Source organism: Galeopterus variegatus, unplaced genomic scaffold (genome assembly GCF_000696425.1).
Source record: "Galeopterus variegatus unplaced genomic scaffold, G_variegatus-3.0.2 Scaffold556, whole genome shotgun sequence".
NCBI classification, from domain to species: domain Eukaryota; kingdom Metazoa; phylum Chordata; class Mammalia; order Dermoptera; family Cynocephalidae; genus Galeopterus; species Galeopterus variegatus.
Window position 1 is genome coordinate 387321 of NW_007726667.1, and position 14973 is coordinate 402293.

The 14973-nt window shown below is 37.1% G+C and overlaps 1 protein-coding gene across 1 annotated transcript in view; it reads right to left on the reverse strand.

Annotated features, from left to right (window-relative positions):
- AKAP13 (A kinase (PRKA) anchor protein 13) overlaps positions 1-14973 on the reverse strand; it is a 209339-nt gene that overhangs the window by 72353 nt on the left and 122013 nt on the right. The window contains exons 10-13 of the mRNA XM_008570017.1: positions 11129-11499; positions 8863-8916; positions 3923-4115; positions 888-996 (exon numbers count right to left, since the gene is read on the reverse strand). Coding sequence (XP_008568239.1) covers positions 888-996; positions 3923-4115; positions 8863-8916; positions 11129-11499 — 727 coding nt within the window. The remainder of the gene's footprint in view (positions 1-887; positions 997-3922; positions 4116-8862; positions 8917-11128; positions 11500-14973) is intronic.

The window sequence follows — 14973 nt, forward strand, 5'->3', positions numbered from 1 at the left end:
GGAAAAAAAAAAAAAAAAAAAAAAAAAAAAAAAAAAAAAAAAACTTATCTCAGTTTTTCTTTGTCTTTCAACAGCTTGACATTTTTGAAGAGCTCAGCCCAGTTACTTTGCTAGGTTTCTCTACTGTCAAGCTCATGAAAAACAAAGATCAACTGAGGAACACTTCCAAATTAAAGGAGACTGAAGAGACATGACAACTTAATTCAGTGCACGATCCTGGATTAGATCTTGGGTCCAGAAATAGGTAAGAAAATCTGAAATTTGAATAAGGTCTGGATATTAGATAACAGAAATTTATTAGTATTAACTTCCTGATTTGGATAACTGTACTGTGGTACTATAAGAAAATATCTTTGTTTTCAGGAAATATACATTAAAGTATTTGGAGGTTAAAAAAATTATGTCTATAACTTACTTTCTCAAGTGTTTCAGAAAAGAACTTTAAGGAGAATGAAAAAGAGAGGGAGAGAGGCTGAAGAAACAAGTACTATAATAACATTTGGGGAACTCCAGGTGAAGAACACATGGGAATTCTTTATACTATTTTTGCAACTTTTTTTTGTTTGTTTTTGCCCAATGAGGGTTATTTGCAACTATTTTTCAAGTCTGAAATTATTTCAAAACAGAAAGTTTCAAAAAAATGTGTGTCAGGTTTTCACCCAAGAACATAATGAATTTAATCTATTAAGGAGAATTTTAGGAAGCACAAGAAGGAAGATCCCAAAGCTGAATTCTATGCTACTTTTTCTATTTAAGTGCTGAGCCATTCATTCAGAGAGAAAAGCAGGCAAATTTTGGGAGGTAATATTACAGGGCCTTAAAGTGAGAAAAAGATAGGAAAAATGGTTAAGATGTAACACAGTTAATTTTTTTAAAAGTATACTCACTGTCCAATGCAGGATGGCTGATTGTCATTAATGAGATGGACTTAGTCAAGGGAGAAGAAATGGCTGATGTACAGTAATTAAATCTCTGCTGCTTAGATCTGTGACATATCTGTGAAGTAAAAAAGTGAAGAACAGGCTCTAAATATATAAACTTACGTTTGCATTTTTAAAAATCTTTTTTCTTTTTATTTTTTTCCCTTTATTTTTTATTTTTATCGTGTTCTCATATTTGTAGATAATCACAAACTTTACATTCAGACACAACCTGGACAACAAGGCAGTGTAGAAGGGGGTTAAGATCACAGGCTCTGTAGTCATACAGACTTGGTTTCAAGTCTGCTCCTGCCACTTAACAGCTGTTCAACTTCAGAAAAGTTATTTAGCCTTTCTGGGACTTAGTTTTCTCATCTGTAAAATGGGGATAAGTAGAATACATATCCTTTACAGTGGTTTTGTATCTCTCACAGCATCTAACAGTGTTTCAAACTTAGTAAGTGCTCAAAAAATATCTGTTGGACGCATAATCAGATAAAAATAATTTCACTGGAAATATCCAACTACAAGGGCTGGCCAGTTAGCTCACTTGGTTAAAGTAGCGGTGCTGATAACACCAAGCACCAAGGTTCAAATCCCCATACCAGCCAGCTGCCCCCCCACCAAAAGATCAAACTACATATAGTACTTGTTCTTTGAAATCTACCTTATATTTCAAATTACCCCTTATATTACTCTGATTTTAAAGAGTTGTAAACTGAGACACAGTTAAAAGATCACAAGCAAAACAGCAGTGCATCTAGAAAAAAGCCTAATCTCTCTCATTTACTTTTCTAAGAGTAGGCTGATTTTACATGAACATGAGGGTGACTGAAATTTGTACACTGGTGAAATTTGCACACTCCCCTTTTGTTTTGAGAAAGCCCATTCTAACTGTTAATCAATTTTAATCGTCATTAATCCCTCCCCTTCACAGCAGGATGAAATCTGCCTCCTTATGACTCACACACGCTGAAAGGAAAGCACTGAAAATCCGTTACTAGCATGAACTCAACTCAGCTGGGCCAAACACATCTAATTATTTAGAGCTAGTTCCATGTGTAACCATGGAATCTGAGGCAAACAGTTGCTATGTTTCAAATACAACTGTGAGGTCTGAAAAATGACCTCAGTGAAAGGCAGAGACTTTCAACAGGGAGTTGGCTGCAGGAGACTTGTCCAGATCAGACACAAGCAGCTCAAATACCCACTCTAAGGTGAAAAACTGTGGGTGAGCAGCGAGTAATGGGAAGGACAAGCACTATAGCCCTGTATAGGCAGCAAAATGTCAACAACTTTATCTAGAAAGACTAAATCATAAAGTCCATTTTAGAAAGACATCAATAGAAATGAACATCATTTACCAAAAGACAAGGTCATCCTGTCAAAATCCTGGAAATATCAATCTCAGAAAAGGTATCACATAAATAATATTAAAATTAAAACTGAGTTACTTCAAAGACATGAAAAGATGTAGCTAGACTAACAGCCAGGAACTCAGAGCTTTGCTCTAATCAGCTAATAGCCAGTTCTGTGACCTTAGGCAAATCCTTTAAAGGGCTTGAAGTGCTCACACAGGAGGGCTTGAGCTAAATCCAAAGGGATATATTGGCTCTAAGTTTATGATTCCATCCCCAAACCCACAATTTTGGTATTTTACCTGGTCTTGCAAATGATTTCCAAACGATTCTATATGCTTTAAATGCAATTTATTTTTCAGATTTTCCTCTGGTTTATTTAGCCTTATCAAGGCTGCACTTAGTAACCACCGAAGAACTATTCCTATATTTTGACTCCTTTTTCTGTTACCATTAGGCTGAATAAATCATTTGCTTCAATAAGCATATTTTCTATAGTATCAGGCCAAAGAGAAATGGAAAAAAAAAAAAAGTGGCAAAATTCTTTCAGGTCTTCAATTTGATTTTTATTAGCCTGAATCTCTTTATTCATCAGGCCTCACATGAGCACAAGTGATACATTCATTACTGAGCACAGGGATACATGCATTACTAAGGTAATCCTTCAGTGCCAAATATATATTTGGTTGTGTCATTACAATGTGGCAGGATACAATAAAGAATTAAATTTCTACACAAACCCCAGTCACCAAATCAAAGAACAGGCATCAACATTTTTGTTTAATCAGAAATGTTTCATCAGATTTCTATCCAGTCACCTATTCAAAAACAGATGTTTTACTTTTTTGCTAAATTAGAGATGTTTTATTTGGAGGAATTAAAATGTATCCCAGAATTCTTTCATAAATTAATCCAAAGTCTCCTAGCCCAAGTGGAAGAAAAAGGACTGAGGGTAAGGTAGGATGCTATAAAAGCATATAATTCAAATTAGCAACTCTAAAACTTCCCAAGGGATTGTAAAAAAGTGGTAAGTGAGAATGAGGCGTCTGAAAACATGAGACCTAAGAAAAAGTCACTTGATTTGGCAGACAAGGAACTCCATGACCTTCAAGACAGGAGTATCAAGAGAGCAGTAGCAGTGAAAATTTAAAAAGAAGGCAGGGACTGTAGATGTTTTCTCAAGAATTCTGGCAGGGATACAAAGCAGAGAGAATCAACAGTCATTTTTTGGACAGTGTGGTAAGACAAAGTATTTTTTTTCTAGGAAGGAAAAACTTGGGATATGTTTTAGAGAATTGGGAAATTTAATAATGATATGTAACACACTTCAAGACTCCTCTTACTATTGAGGTGGTAAACGAAGGCCTCAAATAAGAAGAAACTCAATTTAATATCCTGGATACTCTCCTAATCCTAAAAAGTTTGCTTTGATAAAATATTTAAATCTATAAGGATTAATGGTATTCTTAAATGAAGTGGTAATAACTAGCTTTAATGCTACATTGTGCCTATTATATAATGGGTAAGTAATCACAGGTACTAGCTTTATACTTACAGAAGACTTGCCTTCTATGTTCCTGGTATGTGGTCATAATTTCGGAAATAAAATATTTTTTTTCCAAATTAGCAATATTTCAGCCTTACCTGTTGACCAAACATCCTACATTCCCTCTGGTCTGACTCCAGATCCTCTTCTGAAAGTGACATCAGAGAGTCACCTTGTTCCTCACCACCGAAATGGTGTCTGAGCTCTTTGGTGTTGGCAGAGTTTACTTCTAGAGATGAGGTTGGCTTGTTTCCAATACCAGCTCCTTCTGTCAAGCCTTCTAGACTGAAACTGAACACAGATCACAAAAGTTAATTCATTCTACTTCTTAGTCTCAGAAAGGGAGGATAAAATATCCCTTCAGTTGTATCTCCCTTGCTCATATATTTTCCATGTCAGCTAGAAAAACTGTCTATGAGGACACAGCACAAATAAGTACCACCTACCTTTCCCCCACAGGTCTTGGAATGCTGAGAAAGAATAGTACACCTACATTTTCTTATCTCATTCAACTTATCCAAATGTTTTATCAGCTAAAAATCATTTTCTCAGATTTTTTTCAATATACCATAGGGAAAGACCATATGTATCTTATTGATCTTTTATATATGTGTGTTTTTCCTTGATCTGATGCAATTAATCTTTGCCAGAATCTAACTCTGCTAATGCCAAAAAATTAAATGTCACAGAGAACACATGAGCTTAAAAACTTTCAGAAGACAAACCAGGTGACTTACCCTTGTCTCCATTAAGTGGACCTTTATAACTTTATAGATATGCTTCCATTCCAGAAAACCCAAGTTTTACTCATGAGCATTAACATCTGTGCACACCTGTCCAGACAACTGCTAACAGGCTTCCTGAGAATTGTTAGTTGCACACATAATACTTTTAAAAAACAAAAGCTGAAAAGCTAATAAGTCTAAGAGTTTTAATTTTTTTTTGTCTTGGTATTGGTAAAGGGGAAAAAAAGCAAAAAGGATTTGGTGCTTTAAATGGGATTCATGGGATAAAGATTCTGTGGTTCACAGAGTGGAAAGCATTTTCTGTAAGCAGGAGGCTAGAGAGAGGGGTTATTAATCTATCCCCCTTTGTACTGCTAATAGAATAATTTACATCTGTTATAACTGTAGTGGAAACTTTAAAAAAAATAAGATCTCAAAATATAGGTGTAGCTGACCATGTCCTCAGTTAATAACCAGCTGGAACTGTAGGTGAAGGTACACTGAAGCTATTTAGTTACTTGAGCTCAGGGAAAACTGTACAGTTAATTGATACAATTAAGTTCATACATAGCAGTCCACAGCTGTTTATATTTGCCTTTTTTTTGTTTCACAAATTACTTATGAACTGAAACCATGTGTATGTTTTCTCCAATGGGCAAATTAAACAATGGATTTGTTTTCCTACTTCAGTACAACAATAGAAATCATGCCCAACTACCAGTAAATGTCTCTGTAAAACTCATTTTCAATATTAAGGACAAAAAAGAGGGGCTGAGTGAAGAACAAACTTAGTTTTGTATTATGAATTATTTGAAAAGCCTGAGAAAACCAGATCTATGCTTACCGCAAAACTTAATCCTGAAAATGTTTCAGTAATTAAGTCTGGCTGCTTAGCTGAGAGAAGAATATGAAATGATGAGGAGTCTCTGAATTTGGAATTTAAAGAGATTGGTGGATTCGGAAGCATAACAAAAATCAGTGCATCTTATATACTGCCTTACTTCTCTCATTGCTTTCCTCAGGAGCTGGGAATCCCTAGGATCTGGGAATTACAGTAGACCAAAACAAAGTGTGGTGCAGTCTACCATACCACGGAGACAAGTCTGTGAAGAAAACACCAAATCTACAGCCACTCGAGACAAACATGATGCACCATGGTACATCATCCAACTCCTAGGCAGCCAGCACCCCTTCAACTGAGTTAGTGATGCCCACAGCAGAGGCAACAGAACACTCACAGACAAAGCAGGCTATCCATATGTATTCTAGCCACACAGAAGCCAGCTCCAAGCCAAAAGCCCAGATGCCTTATTTTATGTTTCCCCATGTGATAGTTGGACATGTAAAGATACTGTACCTTCTGTAATTAAAGTCAGCACTCAGGGCAGCAGAGTATTGCACACCAGAGGGGCACCAGCTCATACTGGGGATGACATCAAAGGCAGAAAAAGAAATGGAGGGAGAAAAGAGGAAACAGGGAGGGGGTTACTAGGTTAAAAAGAAAGGGCATAGTTAGAGACAGATGGATTTATTTAATCATCAAAAAATTTAGGAACGTATCAGTGAGAATTTAGAAAAAGGTTAGAAGAACCATGGAAACTTAAAATTGTTTTACTGATGCCCATTCTAAATAATGTTTTAGTGAAGACTATGTGAACTCTCTTCACGGGATAACCAGTCCCACCTGAAACCCTACAATTCCTTCTCTAGTGAACTCTTGGCAAAGAGCTCACCCCACACGTGGCTTCCACCTCAAACATTCTCAGAGGGGTATTTCAACTTCCACTATTAGGGACAATCTCTGTATCCACCCCACAGCTCTCAAATCACTCTTACTCACAATATCTCTCTAATCCTGGACTAAAAGGAACAATGACAAACTGCATTGGGGTGGGCTTCACTGAGTTATCAGTTTTTTTCATGTGTTTCCATTAAGTATCCATCTAAATCAGACAATTTATAAATCTTTCAGGATAAGAAAACTTGGTCAACACATCCATCTTTAAACCCTACTCACTGGGTTCTAACGCTAAAGATAAAGCATAACAATGGTCACATTTAGCTGTATTTTAATGATAATGAAGTACTTTTTTTCTTTAAAAGAAAAAAATAATAATTCTATGGTACTGAATTAGAATTATGCTTTAATTTTACGTTTGTATCCATTTTCTCCACAAGACTAAAAAAAAAAAATCCATTTGATTGTCTACTTCCTTGAGTATCCTAATACTGATCATTTATTCTCAAGCAGCAGGGACAGAAAATCTGAGGTTGGAAATGCTAAGTAAATATAACCAGCTAAAAAAAGCACCAATTCAAAATATCAAGTACTCTGTAAAGGGAACTGCATCAATAGATCCAGATTTTTGATTAACAAAAGCTATCATTTAAAAAGTACACTGCTATTATTTGGGCCTTAACGTTCTAAGTGATGTGCTTCAGTTTTCAGAAGGGGGTTAAAAACAGAGCTGAACAACAGTGAAACTACTCAGCTCCCTCATGAATTTTGCAGACAGGAAGGCATGCAGACACCAAGAACGCCTCACCTGAATACATCTAATAAATCTGTTTTGTTGTCGGGGAGGTTTTGGCAGAGGAAAGGAGACAAAGAAAATGATGGGAGGATATAAGAGCTACCCCTATGGTTCTTTTAAAAGTAAATCTTTAAAATATCACTTAAAAATAATTTAAACAGTATAAAACATTTTAAATCAGGTTACATTAATAATATAAAATTCACAAATACAAAAGCAGAAAGTAGAAATACAAACTGAGACACATCCCTAGTCTGTTAAGTGGAATCAGACTGACAATTTTTGAGTAGAAGATACAATTTATGGGGGGATGGGGGGGGACAGTTTACAAACACACACACAAGACTCAGAAGTCCAGTTCTTAAAATCTTAAAATTATTAACTTCATAACCCCCCCCCCCCCAGTTAGTTGGGGTAATACTTAAAGGTTCTTTGTCTTTATTTTGAGATTTAGGAAGTACTAGATTTCTTTAAAAATAAATATCCCTCTTCCCACCTTTTAATACTTATTGGAATATTTCAATTTCACAAAATTTTAAATTATACATCATGTTCTTCCTACAAAGAAAAGTTTCACTAAGGGTGAAACTGTACCTGAAGTTGTTTATGACACTTCTATCTATATGCTAATTTGGACTGCATCCAGCACCCTCCCATCTTCCACCTTGTCATCAAATGCATGTTTTTAATACATTCATATTGAACAACTTAATAGAGAGCCAAATATTATCTCCAAAAGTTTTTGATACCTTCTACTGGAAAAGACATTTAACAACTTGTACCCCTGAAGAGCCTCTTAACCAGTATGGTTATCTGAGATCCATGGGAAATCTGAATTTAAGCTTAATTTTTTGCCTAAAATCTGGAATTAAAGGAACCATCCACTTAAAAAAGATAAAGTAGGAAAGAAAGATCACTACTTGCCTGCTTCCCAACAAACAGGTTCAGCTAATAGTTAAAAATACCTCTTTACAAAATGTCTCTTAGTATGAGAAGCTTCCAGTAATACAACCACAATTTCTGGATTTCTAAATGCTTTCCAAACGAGGGAAGAAAAGATCACTAAAGACTTCTGAATGATAAAAGTAAAACAAAACTCAGCATTTGGAAAATTCAAAGCAAGTCAGCATTTTTTGACAAGCAATAACTTCTTAGCTTATAAATCATTTACTTTTAGCTTCAAAATTTTACCTGACAAGTAAGGAAGGAATTGAAAGACTGGAAGATCAACTTATGCTCCTTACTTGCTTTACAAAATGACTATACCAACAGTGAAAGGGAAACCGCCAGGTGGCCTAGTAATAAAGTCTTTCATCATATTATTAAAGAATGTGTTGAAAATATTTTAGGGCCTATGCATGAGTACACACTTATTTCTGGTTCTTCTTTTCTGGCGAGAGGAAAAAAAAGTACTCCCCAGGTCCATTAAATTAAATAGGCACAATATAGACAATTCTTTGAATTCTCTTAGAAAAAGTTGGGTGAGAACCTGTTATCAAAGTCATCTAAACACCAATAAGCGCAAGATGGAAAAAATATCTTTAAAAAAATTTTTTAAAGAGATAAAGGTAGACTAGGAAAAAAAACTCCAGATTAAAGAAACCATTTCATATGAAATGGACATCAGCAATTAATAAGTACCTATATTTTATTTGCCTGAGTTATACATGACATTATTTAAATAAAGACTGTCCAATCATGGATTAAGCAGAATGAGATGATTGTTAGTATATGCTCAGAAGTGACATGGTTAGTTCATCAAGTTAGTGAACTCTGTACCTTCTCCTATGAATGGGAGGTCTCCTGACAACATCCCCAAGAACTCGCATTGAACTGAAAATGAATGGTGGAAGAGGTCAGTGTTGCAGGTGAAACAAAATGGGATACAAATGCATGAAACATACAGACACCATACTGGCAAAAGAGATAATTCCCAAAGAGACATAGCATAGGAGGTAAGAGAATGAAAGAATATGGAATGAGAAAAATATCAAAACTAACAAGTCCTGACAATTTCTGTGGAGGACTACTTTGCTTCCTCCTTGCTCTGAGGAATTAATTAGATGACAAGTTTTAAAGTTTATTAAATTATAAAAGTAAAAGGATCATAAAAAAATTACCATTCAAAACTTTAATAGGGTTTTCTTTCTTAAGACTTTGAAATTCAGGTTACACTGTATGCAGGTAATACCATAAGAATTTGTCAAACAAATTAAAGTGATAATTAAAACCTAACTCTCATTACATTATGTCCAGAGGTATTAAGACAGTGGTGCTAGGTAATCCTTAATGCTAAGTTCAAACAGGAGATCCCATGACATCATGCAAGTTGAAAGGTTCTAGTCTCAATTCAGTCTTAAGATCACCATGTCATTTTGGGTAAATCATTTAATCTGAGCTTCAATTTCCTCATCTGAGCTACATGATCCATATAGTCACATGAAATTCTGAAATCAATTCATGACAAAGGGATTCATAGTGTTATATAAAAAAATGGATTAAGTATAAAATAAACCCTCATTCTTTGATACTGTTATTGAAGACAAGGATGTCCTGTCAAGAAGTTACCCTTGTTTCAAGAAGACAACTCTGGCTGTAGGGATCATTCCCCATGTCCTTATATTTTCTATTGTTGTGAATGCTAAAAAATTACAGCATGAATAAAATTGGGAAGGAAAGTGTTTAGAAATTGCTTTTTATATAACCTAGGATTTCAAATGTATATAAAAAACTACACAGCAGATAAAGCATATTGCTTATTCTTAAGGTTAGTATCCTGAACTCAACCATAGAATAATATGGAATTGTAGAAAGAGCATGTGACTAAGAGCCCAGAAACCTGGATTTTACTGACCTTGGGTAAATGATATAAACTATTGGTACCAGTGTTCTCATCTGCAAACATGGGGATAATATCACCTGACTCATGGAGAGGACTGAAAAATTACATGAGATAATGGGTTATAAAAGAAGTCTGAAAAGATTAGCAAATTAGGAAAGTGTAATAAGGTATTACAGTGAAGTGTATGAAGGCAGAGACTTTGTCTTGTTCACCTTTGTATATCTAGAATCTAGAACAGTGAGTGCCTGGCACTTAGTGGGTGCTCAGTTTATGTTGGTTGATGAAAATAAATGAGTGAATGAATGTGATTAGATTACATGTACTCACAGCCATAATATTATAAGGAAGTTGAATAATAAGCAAATAATAGCTCCAACTGAACTGTTTATATCAGTTGTTTTGAAACAACAGTCAGCCTCCTCCCTTAGTTGCTCTTCCTCATTAAGAAAGTAGCTTTGGAATAAGCAGTCCCTTGTAAATACAGTAGATACTACGGCACTCATTCTTCCGAGCTAAACCCACCTGCTTAAATTCATCTAGGCAGCCAGTGGTCGGAAGCCAAATCTAAATTATCTTCTTATAGCCTGCTTCCAAACTAAAGGACTAAGACTTCTAAAAAGTACCCAAGACCATAGGACACAAAGCAGAATACCAATAATTTAATGACATGTAATAAGTCTTATGCTCTCTTGAGGATTAAACACTGATAATTTAGACTTACCAAAACTTTCTGTATTAGAAACACAGCTTTAATTCTTGGGAAGCACTTTGAAAGACTTGGATGTGTTAAGACAGCAAGACTTCATGTTTATTTCTTAATTCAAATTGCCATGAAACTATTCCCTCCAATATTTTCTAATTCATGAATTTCATTAACAAATCTGGCAAGAATAAACATTACCATTCATGAGATGCTCACTATACAACAACCATATTTCACTTTATTATTATAAATATTCTGCAGGTATTTTGCAGATGAGAAAATTAAAGCTCAGAGGAGTCAAGTGACTTTCCCAAGGTCACCTATATAGAAAATTATAGTGCTAGAGTTTGAACACAGATTTTCCTGATTCCAAAGCCCATTCTTTCTTCTATATCATGGTATCTCCTAAAATCTTTTATCAACAATAATACTAAATCAGAAACTTCTCAAAAGCAAGCAGACACAGATTGAGACACTAAACAAATGGCCTCCCATCTCACCTCCGCTGGTTCATTTCTGCATCACTGGCTGCATTCTTCCCAGGACCCCAGCTGTGCCTTCGGAAAGGGGACAGAGAGCGCATGGAGCTTCTCAGGACAGAGCACTTTGCAGGCACTTCAGTGATGCTGTCCATCTCTTCCTCTTCCATTTCACCTGAGCCAGCAGGTTCACTCTCACTTTCTCGACCCTCAGCTCCTACCCCTTGGCTGTAGAAGCCATCAAGGCTCTGCTGATCTCTGGACCTGTTCAACTTTGAAATCTGGGTGAGTGACACATCACTGCCAAGAGAAGAATGTCGATCCAGAGAAGCTGTGTCATCAGTGGAAGAACTGGATCCAGTGATATCACAGGCCAACTGCTCTTCCTCAGGCTGTAATGGAGAGAAAGCATGCATGGTTGGAACTGGCAGGACCAAGCAGATAGCCTCTGTTATTCCAGATCAAGCCAATGGCTTCATCATTGTTCCGAGATGGGCAAGACCGTAACTGGCTTCAAACAAACATAGACTTGGTTTTTGTTAAAAGCATGATAACAGTTTGATTCAAATCCCCTCGGCCTCCAGTAAAGAAATGCTCTAGGTCTATCTTCCTTGTATCCTCTTACTAGAGGTACTAGACTAGAAGTACATCATTTTTTCCTTCTTACAGAGAAAAAAAATCTAACAGATCAGTTCTTTCAGTCAATAGAATCAACTGAAATGAAGGGAACCCATTTGTCTCTGGAATTTCTGCTTCATGAAAACTCAAAATTCATATTACATTAGGTTTAATTTTTTCCTCACAAGCTTTAATTGAAAACAAAGCAGTCTGCTTGGTTACAATAATAATGTGCTGAAGTTAATGTTCCAAAACCAAGTCTGGGATTATTTTTAGTGCCCTTTTAAAAAATGCAGAATAGCTTATGACCCCACCTAAAGTATGTCACAAATGCCTAAACACCTGTAACAAATACCTAAATGGAAGAAAGTTGTCCCCTTTTCTCATTTCACTGAGAGCTGGTTGAGTGTTATGCAGCCAAATCATACATAAAATAATCAGTTCTGGAAATGGGGGAATCAAGATTTGAACCCAGATCAACTTCAACTCAAACTGCCCTATATTTTGTTATCTCAATCATCTTTTGAAAATCCTGCAAGAATAAAATCTCAATGTCAGTATCAGAAAAGTCCCTTTACTGGGTCACATTGTAAAATAAAGCCATGCTTCACAAAGTGAATTCTAAAACAGGGTTGGTATTTTTTCCTTTTTGTCTTTTTTCGTGTTCGGCAACGGATCGCAACCCTCAGTGTCACGCCCGTACTGGACCGGGACCGGCAACGGGATTGCAACCCTCGGTGTTGCCCCCGCTCCCCGCTCAGCCAGTGAGCGGCCGGTCTGTGTGTGGGATCTGAACCCTCGGCGGGAGCGCTGCCGCACTTCCCAAGCGGCGCACTGTAGCAGTGCGCCACCGGGCCGGCCCCAGGGTTGGTATTTTTTCCTTTTTGTCTTTTTTCGTGTTCGGCAACGGATCGCAACCCTCAGTGTCACGCCCGTACCGGACCGGGACCGGCAACGGGATTGCAACCCTCGGTGTTGCCCCCGCTCCCCGCTCAGCCAGTGAGCGGCCGGTCTGTGTGTGGGATCTGAACCCTCGGCGGGAGCGCTGCCGCACTTCCCAAGCGGCGCACTGTAGCAGTGCGCCACCGGGCCGGCCCCAGGGTTGGTATTTTTTCCTTTTTGTCTTTTTTCGTGTTCGGCAACGGATCGCAACCCTCAGTGTCACGCCCGTACCGGACCGGGACCGGCAACGGGATTGCAACCCTCGGTGTTGCCCCCGCTCCCCGCTCAGCCAGTGAGCGGCCGGTCTGTGTGTGGGATCTGAACCCTCGGCGGGAGCGCTGCCGCACTTCCCAAGCGGCGCACTGTAGCAGTGCGCCACCGGGCTGGCCCCAGGGTTGGTATTTTTTAAAATAAAATTACTACTTTTTTTTAAGTTGATGAGAGATTGATGTGGCATTCTAAAGGGTCCTTTTTCATGAGGCCACTCTCCACAGAGAAGGAAAATGTAAATGGTCATAAACTTCTAGACTATCTTAGCTTCCTTACTATACTGGGTGGAATAGGGTCCTCTTCAACTATGTGTCCTTCTCAGAATGTGATCTTATTTGGAAAGAGTGTCTTTGCAAATGTAATCAGTTAAGATGGGGTCATATTGGAGTAGGGCGGGCCCTAGATCCAATGAGTGGAGTCCTTAATAAGACAAAATACACAGAGAGAAACATGTGAGAATGCTATGTGAAGACAGAGACAGAGATTGGAGTGATACATCTACAACCCGAGGAATGCTAGGAAGGAGGCATGAACAGATTCTCAAAGCTTCCAAAAAGAAAGCAGCCCTGATGACATGTTGATTTTAGGGCCTCTAGCCTCCAGAACAATGAAAGAATAAATTTGGTTGTTTTAAGCCACCCAGTTTGTGGTAATTTGTTACAGTGCAACAGCAAACTAATATACTCACCCAAAGCTGCCTAAATTTCTAATTCTCAAAACAATACCAAGGAACAAGCAGAATGGTCATCAATAAAGCAAAATGTATGACAGGCCTGTTCTAAAACACTCAAGAAAGGCTTCAAAGGGAATAAAAGCTCTGAGTTAAAGTTTCCCTTTACCCATTTATTATATATTCTTCTTACACATTAGCACTTCACAGCTTGGAAATTATTCAGACAGTAAAACAGGTGCTTCTTCACTTTGGCACCTGGTCTTGTAAAGACATTGCCTTGAAAAAAAGATCCTGCTATTTCTCTGGTACTTTACGAATCTGAAACTCATAAAACAAGAATAAATCTACCTTTTTGTGAGATATTAAGACAAAATGGGAAAATCTTTAGTGGACTATTTATACATATTTTAAAGGAAAGACTTGTCTAAAATAATTCTCAATATAGCCTTTTTTCCTGATGTGTGCTACATTTCCTGGTGTGTGCTTTTAACTCTGATCTCACTGAAATATGAATAGGAAGTCTTCACTGTAAATACATGATTTTTTCAGTCTTGCATTCCTGAAAAAAAAAAATAAAGTTCACACAGTATGATATTCTTATACTCAAGTATTTTTACTGTACCATTCAACTCATTATGAGCTGGTGGTTATTACTTGAAAAAGGAAAAACAGGGCAAAACTCAGAACTGAGCTCAACTATTAAAGACTAAGGCAAATGATTTTCTTTAATCTTGGGCTGAATCTAAAGAAGGATCTAAATTACTTTTCCCCAAGACTTTTAAGTGTTCTTAAAAAAGTTTCCCAACTTCATCGTGTCTTTACACTATCTTTGCAGAGCAGAAAATAGTCAGTGGCTTAACCAGAAATGAAATCCAGAATACACTCCTGACTTTTCTATAGCTACATTTGTGACTAAAGATAGCCATTTTTTCATTTTGCCTTTCTATCTAATATGAAAGACTTAAATAGATGATCTTGAGATATAAAGAGGTTAGAAGTTAATATAAGGCCTGTTGATAGGTACTATCTATTTAAAACATGGATGACAGGCCTGGCCAGTTAGCTAAGTTGGTTAGAGCACAGCCTTGTAGCACCAAGATCAAGAGTTCAGTTGTCCTACTGGCCAGCAGCACCGCCCTCCCCCAAATCATGGATGACAGTGGGGAAAAAAAGCAGTGTTTTTTAAACATTTGAATTTTTTGAATGAAACTTCCTCTCCAGTCCCTGAATCTATTAGTGCTGAAATTCTTAGAGAACTCTGTCAAATAAGAGAACCATTCCTTCTACTTTCCCTCTCTGCACTAAAAAAGTACTGGGCTTTAGGAATGCTGTTTTTCCATTTATATATTAGAAGGAAAGAACA